The following is a 23,283-nucleotide window of genomic DNA, read 5'->3' as shown; positions in this document are numbered from 1 at the left end:
AGCCCAGGATATGGTTAGCTTTCTGGGCTGCGAGCACACATTGCCAGGTCATGTCCAGCTTTTCATCCATCAGTACCCCCAAGTCGCTCTTGGAAGGGCTGCTCTCAACCCCTTTACCCCCCAGTCTGTACTGATACCAGGGGTTGCCCCGACCTTGCCCTTGGCCTTGTTGAACCTCATGAGGTTCACACAGGCCCATTTCTTGAGCTTGTCCAGGTCCCTCTTCATAAACAATCTTTGTGTGCACGCGTACATAAGCCCACATAGACATACATGCTCTTTTAAGTGCTTTACCACTTGGAGCCCAACTATCAACAGATACTTTTGGTTTTGAAGTTTCTCTCTAGCCTTCCAACTACAGACTAGGGATGACACTCCTCACCTCATGACCTTTATGAAACTAAACCTGTGCCTCCAAAGTGGTCAGGTAAGGTTAGAGAAACTTTGAGAGGAAAGTTAGTTTTGTCTTCAGGCAGGATTTGAGTGGCAAGTAGTAATTAAGGCTATGGGAGAGCCCGAATGAGGAGGTCAGAAGAACACACTAAATAGCTTGTTCAGGCGCACCCAGCGGGGCAGGGCAGACAGAGGGGGCCGCCCTGGTACGCCTTGCACAGGAAGGGTTCTACTAGAGTCAGGAGGCCATCTTAGTTTCCCTCTTTCCTAATTTTTGAGCTCTTTTTAACCTTACTAATAGTCTTTCAGCACTACTTTTTGTGGTTAACTCATTTTATATAAAAGCACCGCAGAAAAAGCAGGAACATGCTGTTTTTAATCCCTGAGGCACTCAGGTAGCCTGGACAGAGTTAAGAGAGACAGAAAACTTAGTCCAGCTATAGCTTTGGTCATTCAACCAGAAAACTGATTTATCTTTTCAAGCTCCTAAACATTAAAAAAAAATAAATAGAAATCGTATTTACTACAATTTGTAATTCTGTCTTTAATAGATAGCTATGAAGATGACTTTCACATGTCAATGACCGCTTGCTTCCTGTGAGCTGTTCCTGAAGTGTATACACATGTTCTGTTTTCCTTTGTCCATTGTAAAGAGACAAATAATCCCCTCATTTTCAATGCTTACCTATAAGGAATTCTTTTACTGCTTCAGAAGTAGATCTGTTGAGGTATTATGTTCAAGATCTCAAAAAGTTTTTGTGTTTTGACCTTTTCCACAAATTCTTTTCTTATTAAAGCCTTACTGCAGTCACCAAACAAGTAAAACAGATGCATACCCTAAAAATGCACAGAAATACACAAGTTCAGATTTTTTTATTTTGGGCTTATACAAAAATAAGATGTTTTATATTTACTCTTAGTCATACATAAAGGCACATTCTGGTCACCACCAGACTGCTAATTTTGCTTTATCTCTTTACTTCAAGATTTCCACGCCTTCAGCTAGGATTTGGCTAAACCAACAGCTGAAGCGATGTTTGGCTCAAGCGAGGAGGTGGAAGCCCCCAGAAACAGATCCGTGACTGCCTAAGGAAGGTTTTTGTGCCACTGGTGGGTGATCTCATTCAGGATTTCTCTGCCCACTCCATACTTCTTCCTCCAGCTGATGATTATTTTGTCCCCTCAAACACACCAAAGGCCACTTTAATGGTTTATACAGTCCTGCTCTGTGAAGAAAATACTTGGGAAGACAGTTATAAACCATAAGGCAATACAGCTACTTAGAATTATAATAAAAAGATAAACTTGTTATTGGTTGTACTGATGCTTAACAGCCACTTCTCTCTTACGGAAGCTGACCATAAAATTCGGGCAACAGAGTTCAGGTACGTAGAGAAAACCATTACTTTTCAACGAAGCATGTCAGGGCACGCTCTTAATTACGCCGCTGCACGTAAGCACATTTAAGAACACACTTGATGAACTGAGGCCCTAAAAGCTTGCCGCAATTAGCTCAGCCGCGAGGACACAGAAACAGGAGAAAACTCTGACCGCTGGCACAACGCGAAGAGCTGCTGGTACACAGCCAAATGCGGTTTTGGAGCTGGGCAGGGACCTGGCGAGGGAGCACCTGCCAAGGCTCTGCTGCAGTGGAAGGAAGCCAGTGTGTCAGGACACCTCGTTATCCCTGCAGCGCTTGTAGTTTCACCAAAAAAAGTGTGCCTAGCCTCTGCAGGCAGGGCTTTCTCATCCACCCACCCAGCGCTATACCAAAAATACCACCAGTAGGCAGGAATGTTGTCTTGTGAGGGGGCAAAGAAGAGAGACGAAATATTTCTCCCAGTGAACAGTTGTGCCTTTCATTGTGCCCAGGATTTCTCTACCCGTGGTCTCCCCACTAAGCAATTCAGATTGTTAGTCTTTTTGGAGATCCTCTCCTGCCTGTCAGCTAGCGCTGTCAGGAAAACTAGACATGATGTAGTCGTGTAGGCTGAAATTAAGTGCATATTTTTATTTTAGGACAAGAGTGCGTTGTGAGGCTTGTCTGCATCATTCATATGGCTGAGTGGAGACTGAGGCAAGCTGGAGGCAGATAGCTAAACTAGCAGGGACAGGAAAACTCCAATACAATTATTTAATGTCATTCTGTTCATTAGACATTGCATGGAAAAGCCAGTGGAAAGCACTTCCAAAGTATCCAAAAGAGAAGCATTGCCATTGCGGTCAGAAATCGGTGTACTAGACAGTGAGCTGAGAGGAAAAAAAATAGCAAGTATGCCATGTAGCAGAAATAAATAGGTATTTCGCACACTTGTGTGAAAAAATTCTTACAGTCAAAATTACAGCTACCAGATGAACCAAAAGAACTGTCAATTACATATATCCCTATTTAAATGATTCATTCCAGGCATAACCTTGGTATTTTCTTTGGTATAACTGGTTAGGCATGTGTATCAAGACTTGAGTACACCTCTTCTTCTGACATCAACAAGTGGTTAATTTCACAAGCTGCTAGAGTAATACAGCATGACAAGTTAATAAATATTTTCAAAGATGTTTTTGTTAAAACCAGAAACAGAAGCCAGCTTTCCAGTACATAACCAAACAGTAAGATGTATTTGTCATATAACCTAATCCACTTGTTTATGAACAAGTGACTGCAAGTAATCATGTTTTGATTGACAGAGGCTACATACATAATGATATTCCAATACATCTGGATCCTTCAAACGCTGCCTGAATACAGTGCATTAATACAGTATGCATTAACAGGAAAACAAAGCAGAGTCACATGTGAGTATGCAAAAGCAAGCAGCGCAGTTAACCAATGCTCTGGTAACTGCCCTTTACCCCACCTCACAGTTGTTTGCCTGCTGTGCCTACAGATCGACCCAGGAACATCTGCCTAATTTAACTTCTCCTCTCTCCAGGGCTGCAGTGCACAATGAGCAGCTAGGCTGGGGTGTATTTCACCAACAGTAAATGATATGTCATCTACTCAGAAAAGTACAGGCATAGATTTATCCAAGGTATTCAAAGAGTTACAGCACAAGGATGCCTGCTCTCACCGGCAGCCGGGAACACAAGAGTGAATTACCTCATTTCATAGCCCATACTGCACAAATTCGGCAGCTGCTTTTCCTCAGGCAAGAACTGAAGAGAGGAGAGAGCAAACCACAACTGCTTATTGCCCACACTGCCCCAACACAGGCAGGAATCCTGCCCTCCCGCTGCGGCCAGTGGCAGATCTCCCCCCAACATTAACAAGGCTAGGTTTGCGGCCAGGATATTTTTCAAGAACAGCTTCCATAAAATGAAGTGGGAATCATGGGCCTCTTGGCACTGCCTGATGAAACCCTGCAGCCTGTGCCCCACAGCAAGCTTACTGTCAACATTTTGGAGGGCCTGATCTTAAAAGCACCTGCTTTTTTGTGTGCTGCAGGTGTGAAGATGCCAGCACACACACCCGACACCATGCCAAGGAAGCACTGCAGATCTTCACTCTTCTGCCAGCATGGCTCATCATCTTTGCCTAAGCACTGAAAACACATTCGTGGCTCTACATCAAGCAGTGCACTCCTCACCCTAATAGCATAATTTAACCCTTTAATCTTTGTATTATTTAAAAAAAAAAAACAAACAAAAAAACCCAACAACACCTCCGATCCCAGATTTTTTCCCCCTTGAAGATAACAGTCTGATACCATCATTCGAGAGACCTAAGTATTCACCTAGATTCTCATTTCTGTCATAATAGAGCTTCAAGCCATAATAAGTACGCGCTAGAAGATGTCATTTTCTAAAAGCCAGAAGATAAAGATAGTTTTAAGGCAAGTGTGTTCAGAAAGGTAACTAGAATTTACTCAACAATTTTATTTTCAAAAGAAGTTTCCCCTCTTCAATGAACTGAAACCGTACAGTAATCCCCTGTGTCCCTGGGAGCATGCAGTGAATATATCGGTGAATCAGATTTATTGCACAAGGACATTTTCTCAAAGCTTGCAGTGTTAAGAACATTTCAAAACCCTGAGCACAGGCAAAAAATTATATCTTAAATTAAACCAGTAATGCTTTTCTTTTTTGGGTTCTATTGAAACATTTTTAGGGGGCATATTTATGTGGTCACTGCAAAGACGCACAGATGATTCAAATAAGTGGCTTTCATTTTGCCTTATTTAAATTATTGCTTTTATGCTTTAGTTGCATCCACTTAAGAAAATATGAAGCTGTATAATCTAATAAATCTGATGAATATTACTAAAGTATATTGCTACAAATAGCTGCAGTAACTACCATCGTGCACAAGTCTCAAAGAGAAAAAAACTAATGGAGCAGCCAAATGCCGTAGCGATATGCTGCCTACCCGTCTTGGAAAGCCTCAGCTGAAGACTGAGATGCAAATGGACCGTGAAGATGCTCTGGCCTGAAAGCAGACACATTTCTGTCACTCACTGTTTCTCACCTCTGTAGAAAAAAAATGTCAAGGTGGAAGAAACTATAAGCTGACTCAAGATATTGAAAGTGATTCTCAAAGCAAAGTAACATTTATAAGACTCTACCCTGCAATCAGCTGCCCGCTGCCAAACTTCCATTTGGCATCTTAATTCTTACCAGTGTCAATGGATTTGATGGTGGTCTACATCAAGGATCTACTTGTACTAAGTTTACTGAGGAATGGGCACTGCTAGTGCCCAACTTCTGAAATTGCCCGCTAGCAGCTACCACACCAAGGATAGCAGAGGCACACGCAGAGCTGACAGGCAAGATCCAGCATTCAAAGAAATTATCTTTTAACCTTGAAGAAGTATTAGCAAGAGATAAAGGGAAAAAAAACAGCAGCTCTTAGGACTCCTTAACTCTGTAACAAATAAGATTTAGGAAAAAGTATTTGAAAACAGTTACAGTACTGCATATGGTGATAATTCATAAAAATCATACTGACCTGTTTGTGCAGGCTACAAGATTAGTTACCAAATTGAAAAGAACCAGCAACATGATATTGCATAAAATTATTTTAAAAGATAATCTGTCATCAAAGCGATGAGACACCAACAGACTGAATTCAGTCAACTCCCTGCCTCTAGTCTACCCCTTGATATACAAGGCAGCTAGAGTATTCAAGGTATTTGACCACAACTTTTAGACTACAGAAAAATCAAAGTTATAAATTAAAAGGGTAACTGTCCAACAGGAAAAGTAAATGAATGGTCTTTGTTGAAACCCCCAAACTACACTTTTTTTTCCACTTCAGGAGTTCCTCTCATTTCAGAGGATCTGTTCGTCTTATGACCAGCTTCACCACTATGAAGGCAGCAAGCCAACAGGAGAGGACAATGTGGGCTGCTAGCAATAGAAGAACACGAAGCTGCTGGGTACTAAGCAAGCCCGACTTACCATGATGGGCTGTACTCCTAGCCTCGCTTGTGGGAAAATGACCCAACTCCTCCAGCCTCCTCCTCTCATGCACTTTCACCACACACAAGGAAGTCCAACTTTAACCACACACAACAAACAGAAGGCTGTTTGATGGAGAAATGGCAAATAATGGCCATGTTTACCATTTCCCCTCCAGCGGAAGTAATTATGTGGCTACTGTTCTCACAGTAAACTCTTGGCAACATCAGTATCTAAGGCTTTTGTTTCTATGAGTTTTATTCTAGTCGGGGTCAAAAGATGAAAGGCAGTATAGGAGAACGATGACAAAAATAAACGCAGGCAGACACAACTGTGTAAGACTCAATTACAAGGAAATTAGACAAAAAGCAGCATATGGGAGAATTTTAAAATATAAACTAGGAGCTAAGGGCAAAGCATTAATGGGCATGAGGTGCTTAAATGTCTTTAAAATTTTTGCCTCCAGTAAGCCAAGCATACCTTTCTACCTAAGATAGCAGACATTCAACTCCTGATAATTTTTCATTCAAAACCGCAACTCAGGAAAGACACCTTAGAAGCCCAAGTCTAGTTCCTGACTCCTGCAGGGAACTGCATATAATCTTGTTCATAAATTTATGAACTTCCTTCTAAATTAATAGACTTCTTATTCCTTTTACCAGGAGACCATCAGAGCTCCTTACTCTTGCAGAAACTTCCTTATAATTTCCAGATTAAATTTATTCATGGCCAATTTATATTCATTTGCTCTTGTGATGACATTGTCTTTTATCTTAAATTAGGTTGTAAGTTCTCTAGGGCACTGACCAAATCTACATAAGTAGACAGTCCTGAACATAATACTTCCCTGATCATAATTCAGATCTTTGCTTATGATAACAATACAATCAATAATAAAAATTAGTTTTTATAGTTTCACTAGTCTGATCTTCTTCCATCGCATCTCTAATAAGTGCAAACGCACTCACATGGAATCTGACCAAACACATCATGATGAAGCTAGGTGTGACTGCAGTTCTGTCCCACCTCTAACAAGTTGCTTATCTGACTCTACAAGTCTATCGACGCTTCAAGCTGATGTTTTTATCTTGACTGTGGAAAACTGAAGAAAACACAGCAACAAATGGGTTGAAGAGCACATCCCTTTTAGCATTAAAACTTCTGCTGGAAGGGACCAACTCAACTCACATAGAAGTCTGGAAAATACACAGAAAGCAGTAGGTTCCTTACCGCAGTCAGGATTCGTATTACTAGAGGCAGGTCCTTCCCCCCACCAAAAGTCTTGAATTTGGATTCCCCTTGAACACTTTTGCTCAAAATAAACTAGTCATTCTTACCTGCAGTAGCATCAACAACGATATACTGCAGGTATAGAAACACCTATTTGTATCCATACAAACAAACATCAGATCTAGAAACTTTACTGAACAATAAAATTTCCCCGATACTTCTTAGCATAGATTTTACACATCTGCTGTTTTGGCACCTTTGACCATAGTGGTAACGTGCTTACTCTGCAGTCCTGTCTTTGTAAGCTGGCACTCTCTCTTCCTGGCCATCAGGCAGAGGATGCCATGTGTTTCACCTATTCTACATAAATGAACAAAAATTCTAGAAAGATTGTGTATTTTCTGGATTTCTTTCATTATTTATTTAATGGTATAAACGGCCTGAGCTGCTTTCCCCACAGCAATTTAGCTGCACTGGCTTAGTAGAAAAGCAAGTTCCAACTCTGAACTCCAGCATTTAAAGATAAAACTGGGCAGCCAATTTATCACAATTCAAATGGCAGTGTTAAAACAACATATTTAAATAGCTCATGGAATAATCTCAAGAAAAAGTTGTGCCTAGAATGTTAATGAAAACAAATTAAAACAATGCTGTTTTCTGAATGCTGACAGAAAGCTAACAGAGAAGTAAAGGTTAAGGAAAAAAAAAAAGTGAAGACTGAACCTCCCTTTTACATTTGTGAATCAATTCAAAGCATCAAGGACACAGAGGGAACAGCAAGCAACCGCTACAAAAATAAAGCTGCAGGGAGAAACATGGGACTTTATAATCTAGCTTTTGCTTGCTTTCAATAAAAACAGATTCCCACTGTCTTTCACAGTAAGAGACCAAATATTAGCTATTAAAAAAAATAATGGGGAAAAAAATGTTTATTTAGGGAAAAGACGGATAGCTTATAAGCAAAAAAACCTCTAAACTGGGCGCACACACACATGTCTATATGGGAGGAAAAGAGGGGAGAGGACAGATAACAACAAAAGTTAGGGGATTACGCAGAAGCCTGATTTGCAGTCACTCATTAAAATAGTGTCAGTAAGAGCAGGAGTATTTTCTCTGTAGCTAACATAGTTCCAAAGGACTGAGCAATTGGACAAAACCCAACTCACAGAAGATAATAATACAGAGATATAAAAGATAGTTATGTAGACTACATTTTTCATGAAGAGACTGAAAAAACAAAGAGCAGGAAAAAACAGACTAGAAAAACTATCACTCACCCAAACACCTGTAGGGAACCACAATGTGTGGGTGACCGTTGCACTGCTTCCATCCCCTCTTGCACCAGTTCTGGATCGTAACTGGCTGGTTGGCTTCAACAACATTGGTGATTTGTAATTCAGGGTAAACCTAGCATTGAAAATATAAACAAGACAAATGTTATCACAAGTATGCACTATGGCTCACGCAATATAGTTACACGTATTTGTAACACGGATATCACAACACAATACTCACTTTCCTATCTTCTCCCTTTTCTGCTGTATAATATATTTCAATTTACTTTATGGTATGAGTATGTGGACTTACCTGGAAAGCTGGTGTGTTTGTTCATTGGTAAAAATGTGTGGCTGCCAGCTCAATATGATGGCAGTAACAGCTGGCTGTCAAAATATTACTTGTCCAGTTATACCTGCTTAAGCTAAAGATCCCCTAGACAGGTATTTCACAGTTGACTAAAATACCCTCTCCTCCATGTCTAAGTTATCGCTGTCCTTGTAAAACTCCATATACTGGGCCTAATCTCCATACATCTAAAATTAACAGCATGCCTTTATGTTTATCTCAATCATTTTAACAAACATCGTAACTCTTTCCCACTGCAGTCTGCATTCAACAGTCTGATGAATCAGTTATTCATATTTAGGTTTACATCACCAATATAAACTTATTTCCAACTTCCCTAAATTGCCAAGATCAAAATACTATCTGCTCTTAATACTGCAATACACTTCTACACGCATAACCATGCCACCAGCAAACTGGATGACTAATTTATTGGCAAGCTACAACTTCCATCAAGCTACATATTTGGCTTTTTATCTCCTTCATTCCCTTTATCCCACCTCTCTTTTTTAATTTTACTGTCAGTAATAGCTCATCTGGTCTCTTCTGCCAAGGGCAGGTCTCTGCCACTCATCTTTTGTGCGGACCTACTTCCCAGTCACCTTCTACCAGTTCATCTACATGCACGTTTCGGGTCGTTGGGAGCACATTACCTCACACTATGCTGCGGTTCATGCTGTGGAGGGATCTGAGTGCACGCAAACTGCATTCCTTATGGATAACACTTAAAACAAGAATATTGTGCTCCTGGAGCACACCTAACGGGTGGTTAGTCTATGCTACCAGGCTAGAGCCAACCAAAGCAAAGCCTGCAAAGTGCATCCAGCACAGATGCTCAGTCGCAGCTGCTTCACTCCACACTCCCAACTCTCATTGCACCACACCAGTTGCTAGCACAGCCTATGGCTCTCCCTTCTGATTTTCCAAATCAGCAACCTATCAGCCTTAACATCAAACTCAGAAGAGACTAGTTTTCCTTTGCCTTTCCTCAAGCAATCCTTACCAATTTCCGAGTATGTCAGATGTGAGAATTTAGGTGAACTGAAAACTACAGTCTACTCATACCTACCAGTGGAAAAGAAAAACAGAAATCGTAAGAAGCCCGTGGAAAAATAAGTAATTGGAGATGGCCAAAAAAACCACCCTGCAGAAAAGGAATATAATCCCAATGAGAGAGAGCTGGGTAAAGACGGGGTGAATTCTGGGAGTCCAAAACCAATTCCTGGAAAACTGATGTGAAAGAACCTCAACAGCCCTGCCCCAAGGAAAAAGGATGCATCTCAATCATGTATCTCCCGCCAGGCTCACAGCATCCCAGCGGGCTAGTGGCTCCTGCCGCTCCCCTACCAAAGGTTTAAAATGTAACCATGGCAAAAATGAAGCAAGCCGGCTATTTAACTGCAGCTCAAGTGAAAGTTTCAAACTTTAAAAGACACTACCAAATGAGAGTACAGCCTTTTCAGATTCAAGATCAGTAGTCTTTGAATGAATGTGGCCTGGTCCACAGGCATGGTAACAACAGAAAAGTAGTCAAAGCATGATTGGAAATACTTGGAAAAAACTTCTTGCTTTCATCGAGAGACAGGAAGGGGCTAGTATAAATTGTAAAATCGAGCTATATTAACAGCCGAGTGCACAAAACAAGGTACAATAACAATGTCGAGGAAATGGCTACAGAGAGAAACACTACTTAAACAATGCACTTTATGCTAAAAAGATTAAACATTAACCTTGCCTTCTATTACAAAACAGCATTCTCTAATCAGATACCTCTTGCTTTGCCTAAGCACTTCACAGAAGCCACCTGGTATGTTTTTGCCAGCTTTGGCAACACCCTCAGCTTACTACAAGGGATGGTTAAAGCCTGTGCAGAGGCTTCAGATGCAACCTTCTCTGTTAACCCAGCACACGAGACACAGTTCACTTCAAGAAAGCCCACAGAGTAGAACTGAAAACTTACGAGTGAAAGTTTCCTGCACTCAGAAGATTGTAGCTTTGCTTTGTTCTTCCTGTCAGCAGGTGACCACAGCTGATGGTCATCATCCACATTACAAATATACCACCATTTTTACACTACTCGCAGAAAGCGGCTCCAGAGGAACTTGCTGCTCCCCCTGCTCATCAGTGCTTCAAATACTGAACTCTGAACTGAAACAGCAAGGTTGCAAATTCAAGGAATGCTCCCCTTTCCTCTTCAACCTCTTTATCTTTTCCCTTGGGTCCCTTCAGTTCCACCAAACAGGTCTGCACATGCTCACGCTCTGGACTCTTGTCACAGCACTGCCAAAATAGATTAGGATGTCACCGTGGCAGGAAATTTCACACCTCAGATGCCGTGTAAATCTTACACGGCAAGGCACCACAGCTGCCTCAAGAGCTAACGAGCAAGATGCACGAGAAAGACGTGATTTTCTTTGGACACTGCCTTTAGCATTGTCATACTGCACTCTTCCAAGCTCATACGTCCACAGACATCACATCTGAGTAATTTACAGCCCACGATCACGTAATACTGGATGCCATCATATACCATGTGCTTGATTTATCACCGTGTCACCAACACATTCTCATCGGGGACATTTTAACATTCCTCAGGGTTAAGTGTCACTTGTCACGTAAGAGGAAGTAAACGCCTTAAATGAAGACAAATAAAAAAGAATTTCACAATGGTTTGACTGGAATGTTAGAAAAGGAACTTAAGAAAAAAAAAACACCTCAAAGCAATTTATGCATCAGCAGGAACATGTACATAGCTTTAAAATGACAGAAAATAGGATTCTGATCCATGAGCAGACAGACACGCTTACTTGCTTTCCTGAGGTGAATTTCTAATGAGCAAGAGTGAAATATTACTGTAGAAACTTGCTGAAACATAAGATTACAGGGGAAAGAAATGAATATATTATTTTTATTTTTGCTATTTCCCAAAACCACCATATTGAGTTCTGGTTAGTACAGTGTACCAAATTCTAAGTAGTTAACAGTATTCATCAAAAGCACACAAGAACAAAGAAATACAAAAAGCCTCCTCTTCTGTTTCTACATCAGTTACTAAATTCCTAATTTCCTTTGACAGCTCACACAAAGTTCCGTCCACCCGTTACAAGAGAAAACAGGCTTGGAATTTCATTATCAATAGGTTAACGCCAGCAACGCGTATGCGCTGAGGAAAGTTCCCCTCACCAGACTTACATAAGGTATTTGCTCTGAATTGAAGTGGGACCTACTTAGTGGCACAGAAAAATGAGCCTTGTATTTATTTATAGTGTCCCTAATGAGCCACTGCTCCTTCTACAGTCAGAGTGAGCAGCTCTAGAAAGTTACAGGAGATCCAAACTTCCAGCATCGTTGTAACTTGTTGCCGAGTGATTCCTTTAATTTTAAAAGAAGTGGTGAAAGAAACAGAAGTCGACATAATCTAAAAATTTTAGCTGGCAACAAAAGCCACTGATAGATCTTAACTTACTTCCGCTTTCATTATTAGGTTTCAGAAACAAAAATGTCAGAAGTCTCTGCTGTCAGGGTACTCAGAATGTAATCTTGTTTACCAAGTCTGATGACACATGGATTTTGAATTAAAATGTACATGTGCTTAATGAAAGAAAAGAATGCACGTTTTGATCTGTCTACATACAAAGGTGGTGACAGCGCTACAACATCCTCCTCAAATACATGTTATCTAACCGGATACTCAGGATTATTTTGAAACAAATCCAGAAAAAACCAAAAAGATATGAAGTTGGGAGGCAGAGAAAATGATTAAAGCAATTAAGTGGATGGGCAGCCACCACCACCGCCCCTGAGAAGGAAGGAGACCAGCCGAGAGGCCTTTGGGCATGGTGGGTGCAAGCGGATGGGTCCCCAGGCCCTTCACACACAGGGAATGCCAGGGCAGGGAGACCATTTGAGGAAGGGCAGCAGATGCCAGCCACCAGTGAAGGCGACTTCCTGACAGTATGCTGAAGGTAGAAGGGAGGCACGGCTCCTGGGCACACAGGGAGGAGAGGCCCTTCATGGAAGACCAGGCCCAGCAGCAGGGTCAGCGTTCGGGAGGACTTGGATGAATTGGAAGATGTCCAAAGAAGAACCAAAGAGCAATGATGAGAACACGTATCCTGTGCAGAGGAAGTACTTGGCTCCAGGAATAGCTCATTCAGTATGGCCAAGCCCGGCTGCAGTTTTACAAATGCCTTCAGAAATTTAAGATTAGAGAATGTCTTAATTTATCACATACGTAGCTAAAGAGAGTGAGGGGCTGAGTGCTGAGGCTGAACAACTGTGACCCCGAGGGTGTTTCTCCAAGCAGCCTACCCACTACTAGAGGTTTCTCTGTCGGGGAAATGCCTACCTAACAAGGATACTCCTACTCAGCCACTGCAATGCTACTGGGAAGCATGTCCTATGAATGATGATAGCCATCTTTGATGATCGCCCCCATCCACGCAGAATCACAGACTGGTTGAGGTTGGAAGGGACTCCTGGAGGTCACCTGGCCCAACTCCCCTGCTCAAGCAGGGCCATCCAGAGCTGGTTGCCCAGGACTGTGTCCAGATGGCTTCTGAATATCTCAAAGATGGAGATTCCACAGTCACTGTGTTTAACTATTGCTAGTGCTCAAATACCAGCATTAAAATGTAACTGAAATATCTAAGATCAATCCCTTTTTTTAAATTATTATTAAAATCAATCCCTGATATATGATTATATAAATAAGCTTCTCCACCCACTCATACATGCTCAGCAGTATAAAAAAAAAAATTTTTTTTGGTGCAATCTTGAAGTAAAATTTGAGCATAGTCATTACGAGACAGTCATCTCTGATGCTAAAAGACGTTTACATTTAAAAGCATTGTATTTCACCTCTTGATATTATTCATTATGCCCCTCATCTTCTACAGTAACTCAAGATCGTTCAGAATATTGCTTCTTTTATCATATTTTCAAATAAATTTTTGAAAGGTTTACAAGGTTAGTGGAGCTATGTCAATTTACTTCTGCACTTTCTATTACACAATTAAAATAACAGCAACAATAGAAATAAGTATATATAAATCTTGAAGTAATATCATAATGTACATGGATTAGAATTAGTGGTACAGATTCATTCTTACTGCTGTTTGAACTTGAAGGGAGGATCTTTTCCTGTATATTCCAAAATCAGAATCATCATAGGGAACACGGTTATTTCAGAGTAACAAATGGTCTGAGTATGCTCTATCCACGGAAACCATTAAATGGAATACACACTTGCACATCCGCAAATGTACACACACCTTGTAAAATACAGGGTGGTGTTACACTTTAATATAAATTAAAAAAAATAAAAGAAAAAATAAACAGTATCTTAGACTAAAGAATGTAAAGCATAATCAGCCTGCATCTTCATCAACAATTTGGAATGGCAGCGACTTGGGCAAGAGGCAAAAAGTATATTGTTTAAAATTAAGGTGCAAAATTAACACGTAATCAATTGCCATTTTTTCATTTAAACACCTTAGTATTTTCCTCCAAAGTGCACCCCGTATCAGTTTGAATTCTGACTATTCCAAATCAGAGATGTGTATTAGTGCCACCAAACACTATCAATCTGAAGTGGACACATTTTCATACCATCATTTCCTTCTATTCTTTTTCCTTAATCCTTTAGTTGTTTGCTGTACCTACTCATGATATCTTGGGTTAAATTAGATCGCACATTTGGTTTCTAGATCTTCCTTCTACCCTAAGCTTCAGCACCTGGCACAGCAAGACTTTGAAGCCAGCATGAATTAAAAAGTAATGCTCTACTCTACTCTCACAGTGCGAAAAGGCTGCTCAGACCTCCGAAAGCACATTGTCCAGTCTCTCTGCAACATGCCACTGAAGAACTGGTGATAATGCACCCCAGACCTGGCAAGTATTTATGAGCTGGCATTCTGCTTGAAATCTGTCTCAGGCAGTCAGTGACAGTACATATATTAAAAACTAAAAGCAAGATCGACCATAGAAATGCTAGAAAGGAATATTCATACAGGTAAGAGATGGAGAAGAAATCACTGCTGTAAACAGTCTGAATGAAAAGTCGGGTGGTTTTAGAAGTTGCATCTTTATTATTATTATTGCAACTTGAATCATTTTAATGCTTTGATTTACTGAAAAAAAGGGGAAGATAACTCAAGCTAGGATACAGTTTGATTACATCCAGACTCTCCCCTGCCTGCTCTCCTCCCCCGCCTTCCCCCCAAAAAGGAAAAAAACCAACCAAACAAGTTGGTCTGTGGAAAAGTTTCCTTCCAACTGGACCATGCAACTTTGTAACTTGAATATTTTATACTTATAATATCAATGTTACTTTAACATTGAGAACTGTTCACAGAAATTATTAGACGATTTGCTTTTTAAAATTGTAAACAAAAATCACAAATGGGACACAGGTAACTATTTGACTCTGCTTTAAATGGACATAGAAATTTTTTTATCACTTCAATGAAGTAGTCTGCAAACAGTTACTGAAAGCATAAAAATACACACATTTAATAACCAGTATTTAGGAAGACTGTGGTCTTAAAATTGCTTGTGGAAAACATCCTTTGGCAGCAAATCGGAAGGATAGCTAAACAATGCTTCAACTATGAAAAAAAAATCTTCAGTTCCAGATTAACAAATTATGTTGGATCAAAGCTAGTTCTATTCCTTTCTACAGTACATCTTTAAATAAATTAATAAATAAAATCCTTTTGAAGATTTTCCTGTCAAAGGGCGGAAAGCAACCTACACAATAAAACCACAGACACAAAAGATCAGCTGCTTCCCATTATTTTGCATAGATACGTTAGTGAAGAGCAGTAACAAGCAGACACGCTACACTCATTTTTCAAGAGTTTGGTATGTCCATGCAGAGGAAGTCCACAATAATTATGTCTGTGTGTCCATGTACAGTATCTCTGCAAGCTTTCCAATCTATGACTTCAGAAGCAGCGATGCCACAGAGTCCCAGCTGTCCCAGATCAGCTGCAGCAGCAGCATCACAAGAGCAGCAATGACACAAGCACAGCCAACCCTAAACAAGATACCCCGTTCTCAATCTTGCCATCTGTATCTGCAAAACAGGCAGATTCAAGTTATGTCTCATGTCAAAATATTCTAGTTTATTAGTGGTTTTTACAACTACTTTTCTACATTGTTATAGAGGATCTTAGTATAAGGTAATTTTGAATCTTCATCGATTAATATCCAAACTCAGAATCAGGACTTGGGAAGCATGAGTTTTTGAGAGTCAGGTTATTTGGTTTACTTTCTGCTGCAAAATCACGTAGCCTAGTCTAAAAACGTGTCAAGCTAAAAACCTCCGTGAAAAAAAAAAAAAAAAAAAAAAGAGCGTCAAAACTTTTGTAGGAAGACTGTCCCTTGAACTCTCTTATTTACAAATATAGGGGGGGAAAAAAAAGACATCAAATTGCACACACTTAACACATGCAACTATGGATGCTTATTACCTTTACACGCCCACTCACTTCAACCAGCTGCCCTAATTTTTTGCCTGTTTCTTCAGCAAATGCTGGCCCAAGTTATGATTTTTACCCCTTGCTTTGTGTGCATCTGCCCTAGCAGTAACTCTTGACTAGACGTGTAGGCTTTACCAGGTGAAACAACACTCCCTGTCACCGTAAAGCACAGTAAACTTCTGGTACGTCAGCTCCGCAGTCCTCTTGCATGGACACAGTTGTTAGAGGCATGGGTACAAGCCCTGTACCGAATCGACAAGCGAGGCGGAGAACAGAAGCCGTGCAAACTTTAGAAAGATTGACAAGCCAACACAAAAACCACGCTATGTGTGGTCAAGTTGACTACTCCGGAGAGCCCCTGAGGTCCAAAATCTGCAGGCGGCAGCTGCTGTGTTTCACAAGAGATGAACCATATATGGCCACGCTGGCTCATCTCCCAGCCACCACATCCTAGTCTCTTCTACTTTTCCTCTGAGTTATTATGCAGGAATAGCACTGCTCTCCTTCTGGCTAACCCATCCTCGGAGAAAGTTATGAAATATGAACTGGGCTCTCCTCATTACCAAGTAAAAGTAAAACACAGTTGCGTTTCACCTAGCGCTGCAAATACCAGGGCACTTGTGTGTTTACACGGCCAGTGTTGCCTAACGCAGGCCCGCAGCTCTCCCCGTGGCAGCCCCAGGCCGGGAGCCATCACCCCTCCAGTCCAGTTCAGACACTCCCCTGGTCAACAGAAGCACATTTCCTTCTCTGCTACGTCTCTGCTGCTTCAGCTATGTCCTGCCATGCCTGACCAAGCTCAGCCGCTCACCCCTGGCTTTCTCAACCACGCAGGCACTTCTACACACAGAAGCAAAGCTGCAGGGCTAGCTAGCAGCCCAGCTTTTCCCGCCATTCTCTGTAACCCAAGCAACTCTTTCACTTGCTCAAAGAGAATTATGAAGGGGAAGTCAAACCCAGCACCAGCTACATTGGAGCACTTTCCAAATTCGCTGTCATTGGCCAACCTGAGAAAGAGCAAGGTGACAAGAAGGAACAGCTCTGCCCCGTACCGCAAGTCCCAGGTATCTGCTTCTGCAACTTAATCAGCATAACATCTCGGGTATTTGCACTAATTCCCAGATGTCACTCGGGAAGAGAGCACCCTTTTAACCCTGCAGTTTAAAAGAAAAGTAGTTAATCCTTAAAAGCAAAGCCACATCCTATTACTTAGAGCAAATAATTAATCCCAGGCTGAGTGTCTCCCAAAGTAGCCAGAGAATTTTTATTTTTTTTTTTTTTTTTAAATTCAACCCTGAGGACAAGTTTCCAAAGAGAATACTTCCTATCTTCGGACACATCACCTATCATCCATCCATAACATCCTTCAGTTTTTAATGTCTGCGGCCTCACTAGCTATCTGGGTCAGCCCTCAGCCTCATCTAGGAGTTTCACATATTGCTCTCAAAACTATTTCTTAGGGCCCATCTGACAAATCATCCTCCTCCCTTACCACGTCTCAGCTGCTTCACTATTACACACAAAGCTGCTGTTCAAGAGTTTCCTGCCATGAAACCCACCCACTATTCCCACTCCTTTCACACCAACTCTTGCCTCTCCAATCCACTCATCCTGGCATCCTATTAATTCCTGTTTCCAAACTGTCTGCCCACCCTGCGACTCTTAAGCCCCGTGCTGAGGCAAATGCTCTGTCCTCTTCTCCTATGCATCTTTTAAACCTCTTCACTTTTTCCTCCAAGCACACAAAGCCAGCATACATTTCAACACTCAGACTAGTTTTCTTCATTACTGACTCTATCCTATGGAAAAGAAAAAACAAACAAAAAACGCAGGTGTGCGTGAGGAGATAATGAACCTTCTAGGCACTGTCCACAGATGGGGGGAGGAGATGGAGGCAGAGAGGGAGAAGAGATCAAGATGTTGCTGCATTTTCACTCCTGGTCATGTGAACATGCACTCACTGCTTTTCTATGTGAATAGGGTATATAGAAAATCCTGGTACAGTATCCCAAGTGCTTTTGGTCTTGAGAGTGGTAGAAACACGAGCTGGTTTTAGTACAGTGGCCGATTAGGTTGGTTCCCCCACAAAAAGCTTCATATGCCTACAATCTCTTCTCTTAAAAAAACTCCTAATGTGCTTTTTATCTGGAATTTCACGGCAGACTGCCAGTTACCTTGCAATTAAAGCAATGAGAAAAAGTGCCAGACATGAGGTAGCCTGCTCAACCCTAATTCGCACACAGGGCTCTGTGCATTAACACAGACTTAACTGAGCGCTCGCACACTGTCTCTCTCTGTGTGCTTCCCTCTGCGCACCGGGAAGGCAGAAGCCTACGTATGCAGAAAATAAGGCTGCATGGTCAACCACATTCTCCTCACTGCCTTTTAAGTCCTTGATTTTGTAATGCAAATATGTTTGTATGCAATAAGAAAACCAAACCAAAAATCTTAGCCCTGCCAGGCAAATTCTGTTTACCACATCAGGTCTCTAAGGTCTCTCTTGTCTAATTACAGAGGATATCCAGCTGCTCATACTGTAAAACCTCAGAGTGAACAGTGTTGAACTTATGGTCTCTTCTAAGCTGCTTCCCTGTCCACCTTAAGCGCTTACCAGTTTAAATGCAACAAGCACTTCTATTTCACTGTAGGCAGAAATTTTTATCCACAGAGAGACAGCAAAGTCTGCTTTGCCATGCCACCATAAGCCCGTTCGCATTTTTACTCTGCTCAAGTACAAACACAGAAGATGAGACCACATCTGCCTGTTACTCTACAGCACCACCAGAAGTAGTTTTGGTTTTAGGGTTGCTTTGTTGGCACGGGTTTTTTTCTTTGCTTTTTTTGTTTGTTTGTGTGTTTTTTTCTAATTGAATTTCTGCAGGAATATGGTTAAGTATTACAGCAGTGAGACAGAATAACATCCTAATCAAATTAACAGGATATTATTATCTCAAAGTAACATATCGCATATAAAGGATAAGGACTGCTGTTCTCCCAAGAGGGAGAAAAATAGACAGTCAGAAACAGAAGTAGTTAAAAAAAAAAAAAAAGAGAGAGAAAGAAAGAAAAGGAAAGGAAAAAAAAGTCCTCCTTTAGGCATGATAGAACATTTCGTCCATCCCGTTCCCTCTTTAAAGGTTGCCTGAAGCACTGTGTCACCATATCAAGGAAGGTGCGACAGTGTAAGCAGCTGGAGAGCCTGCGTCTGGTTTTCCATATTCTCCCGCAGGCTGCTATCCCTCTGACAGCACATATCCGCGGAAGGAAGGTGAGGCATAGTCCTCTCCTGGCAGCCACTCCTTCCTTGATCACATCAATATATGATATATCAGTGATCTGTGTAAGACAACTAATATACAATGAGGGTGTTCAAACGAAACTGTGTTGGCTACAGTACCAGCATCCAAGGGACTGCAATAAAGGCTCAGCCTCTGCCCTGGATCCTCAGGAGCAGTCCTTAGTAGCACTATTTTTTTAAAAAAAGCAAATATTTAAAGAAAAAGAACAAAACAAAACAAACCCCAAACAACAAAACCTGACCTTTCTTTTTGTTGTATTATCATCATTATGAAATACTGTGTTTCATCTCAAGCATGATACGTTTCGAAAAGGTCTGGCAGGGAAAGAATCAGATCTTCTGCCAGCAATTTCTGCCCAAAGATGGGGTACCGTTTTGAAGGCATGAAATTTAGCAGTTTAATAGCTTTGTGAAAATTACTACACGTGTAAAGTTACAAATTCCTTTTCCTCAGGTTTTGAGAGAAGTCATCAATATAAACAGGCTATAATACACATTTTAAATCATCAAATTACCTACCTGAAGTTTCACAAGCTTCACCTAAAGAAATCTCCCACCTCTGTCAAATGGGAACATATGTGACTGTGAGTTTGTTGAGTAGATCACAATACAAAACAGACTTAAGCAGTAGCATAAAATCTACAAAAAAATACTTGAAAAAATATAATTGTTCTCTATTCAATTATTTCCAAGTTCCACTGCTTATGAAGTGACCTACTTTATGTTGTCCTCAGGCCATGGAAGAACTGTCACAAAGTAACAGGCCTGGGAACTCATTTTTAATAATCTAATTAATTTATGCATTCTTGAGTTTACTGCGGAACTAGCCAAAGGGTAATTTATTAATCTAAGAGCCTAGATTCAGTTGTATGCATGCCCTGAGACACAAACGCGGCTGTGATTTCCCTTTTCATGAAATCAACTTCAGGCTCTAGTACCAAGAATGTGAAGTGGTAATGTAAGGCCGTATTCTGAAACGGTGCTCGTACTCCACCATCCAGAATACGAGAAAACCATGCCTGGTTTAGTCCTGTAGTGAAGGGAATACAGAAAAAGTCTGGTAAATCTGTAAGTTAGAAACAGACTACCTGATGTTCTAAGATACAATGTGACCTTAAAAAAGAAAAAAAAAAACCAAAAGTTGAATATGAGGAACAAAGCTATAACTTTGCACATCTGCAGAAAACATTCAGATCAGTAACATTTCTTGTTAGTGAATGGCACAGGAATGTACATTCAGTGTTTTGTATTTCCATGGTGGTCGGTCCTTTGAAACAGGACATCTATGGAAATTACTAGAGTAGCTCTAGAATGACGCTTTTTTTTTCTTTTAAATCAAGCAGTAATATTTTTTTTAATAATTCTTGTTCTTATGCATGAGATATACATTATACAGACTACAGCTTTAAAATAAAAACACAGAATATTTAGTGTCAGTATAAAATAGAAGTTTCCTTCCTAAAGAAATCACATCCTTCTTCACAAATATTTATAAATTTGTGTTTTTCTTCAAGTTCAGTCTTTCTCATAACATCTGGTCCAAAGTAATCAGAACTGCTTCACCACTGTCTCACACGGATATAGTTATTCTGCCTGCAAATTGCTCTCTTAGGATAGTAATCTGGAGAATACCTGAGTGATGATAAATCAGGCATTCCTTACTTCTGTTACCAATATTAACTATATCTCAGAGTAACTGAAGTTCACCATCAAGACACATCTATAGAAACTGTCACTAAGCATTTTCTGAAGCCCTACCTGTTCAAGGGAACTGCAATTTGGAGCTGCTACCAAGACAGAAGTTCATTTAGTTTTTTACGTTTCACATGGGTCAGTGTTTCAAATAGGGGAAATAACAATGCTCCAAATCACAGACAATAAATTCCAGTACTGCAGTCTGAAAGTTGAATAAACTGAACAAGCGTACTTCAGCCTGATTCACATGGACTTATTCATGATTTCATTTTAAACTTGCATTATACGTTAATCTGAAATAATTTTCAAATGTAGAAAAATCCTTATGATACAAATGTTTGTACAAAGATATGCCTCCTGCAACCATTAAACAAATTTACTGAGAAGCAAACTATTAGAAACATTTCAGGAATTTGGACACTACACTTAAGGAGACCAGAAAACTTCCATAACACTTTCACTTGCTTCATGTATTCAGCTTTGAAGTAAGGATATTTTCAAAGACACATTTTTTTTCAGCCTTTTTTTTTTTTTTTTTAACTCTTCTTTCCTCATCCTCCCCTCCCCTTTAATTACTGCTGTCTTTTGTGAACTCCCACATAACCAGCTTCTTTTGAGTCAGGGAAAACAGAAAAACAAAACAAAACCAATAACCCAAGGAAGTGTTCGGTTTTTCAAACAAGAAACTATATGAAAAAGTTGAATGCATTTTCACAATTCTTTTCCAAAGTAATGAAGAACTTTATAAAAGAAGAATAAAATGATGCATTATAAACATCGCTGAGACTTCTGCAGAAATTTGCTTCATATTTCCATGCTGGGAAAAAAGAGGGTGCGGGGGGGAGGGGGGAAATGCCAATAAAGGGCAGTGCAAGCACCAGGCAATGGAGGTCTCAGCAGGTCACACAAAGAAGGAAATCTGCTGAGGAAGCAGCTCATACATACGTGGTGCAAATTCTGCTTTACACTGAACAGGATTTACTGCTCATGTCTTTGATAACACTCACAAAGCATTACTGAAAGCTAATGTCCAATAGGATATTAAGAAATCTTCATTAACTATTAAAAGTATTATGGCTCCTAGATCTCTTAGAATTCATTTTTACTCATAAATTGCACTTACTGTTTCACTAATTCTGCTTCATGACATTTCAAGTACCCAGGGTGACAGGAGAAGAGAAGAAGGGTACAGAGAGGTCTGTAATGACTGTCCCCTGCAGATGTCTTTGCAACAAAGCTTGGAAATTTGTCCAAGAAAGATGTAAAAATTCTGGCTTATTTTAGTAAACTTGTTGGCGCCTTCATTTCCAGTTGCTAAATTGGACTGAAAACCCAACTAATCCCAATTTTCTGCTAAGTATTGTAGCTGCTAAAAGAAGCCATCATCCTGAGGCTGAGAATGATGCCCATGTGGGTATTTAACAGGAGGACCTCCCACCCATCTTCCCTTTTGAGAACAAGGGCTTTCAGCAAACTATCCCTCAGATGAAGCTGTGCCCTGGAGTCCATGGGCGACTGCCAGTTTGAAAGCAAAGCAAGTAGTGAAGTGGCCATCATCATCTGTGCCTTCACCATAAAGCGAAGGGCGCTACCATCCTTTTTCTACAACAGACTTCCACGTCTGCTGGGCTGCACACACACACACCCCCCACCTGTAGCGGACTGAGTTAGCCATGGGTCTGAAACATGCAGTGTCCCCCAGGGCAATTCAGCTGCCTGACACTCTACGTACACTCTTTTTTTAGTAAAATCGTAATATCTTATTACTGTTTTTTCAGAGTGAAACCCACGCAGCAGAAAATCCGTCTCTGTTGCTGCATTACTGCAGCAGACCCACCTGGCTTGCTTTATTTCCCATCAGTGAGAACACACGAGGTGGAGCTCATGGCCCCTCAGCCCCACGCTCCACCATAGCACAGCCGCAGCAAGCCCCGCTACTCACAGGCTCCAAGTCGTTCTCAAAGCACATGAGAGGTTTGGGGCCAAAGCTTCTGAGCAATTTTTTCCCCTCTTACAGCTAACAAACATTGCTGCAGAGCTGGCTATTGAACCTTGCAGACATGAGGAGGAGAAAGGTTCTGACAGAAGGTGCTCCTAAATTGGTATATAAGCAGCAAATCCAGACGTGCACGCAGTTCCCAGCCATTGGGCTGTCTATAGGCATCT

General features: G+C 40.9%; 1 protein-coding gene across 4 annotated transcripts in view; it reads right to left on the bottom strand.

Moving 5' to 3' along the window:
- APP (amyloid beta precursor protein) overlaps positions 1-23,283 on the bottom strand; it is a 224,378-nt gene that overhangs the window by 141,471 nt on the left and 59,624 nt on the right. For all 4 annotated transcript variants that reach the window (XM_054183121.1, XM_054183112.1, XM_054183103.1 and 1 more), the window contains exon 3: positions 8,295-8,424. In XM_054183121.1, coding sequence (XP_054039096.1) covers positions 8,295-8,424 — 130 coding nt within the window. The remainder of the gene's footprint in view (positions 1-8,294; positions 8,425-23,283) is intronic.

Source organism: Rissa tridactyla, chromosome 1 (genome assembly GCF_028500815.1).
Source record: "Rissa tridactyla isolate bRisTri1 chromosome 1, bRisTri1.patW.cur.20221130, whole genome shotgun sequence".
Lineage (NCBI taxonomy): Eukaryota > Metazoa > Chordata > Aves > Charadriiformes > Laridae > Rissa > Rissa tridactyla.
The sequence above is the reverse complement of the archived record's forward strand: the minus strand, read 5'-3'. Positions and strand labels throughout refer to the sequence as shown.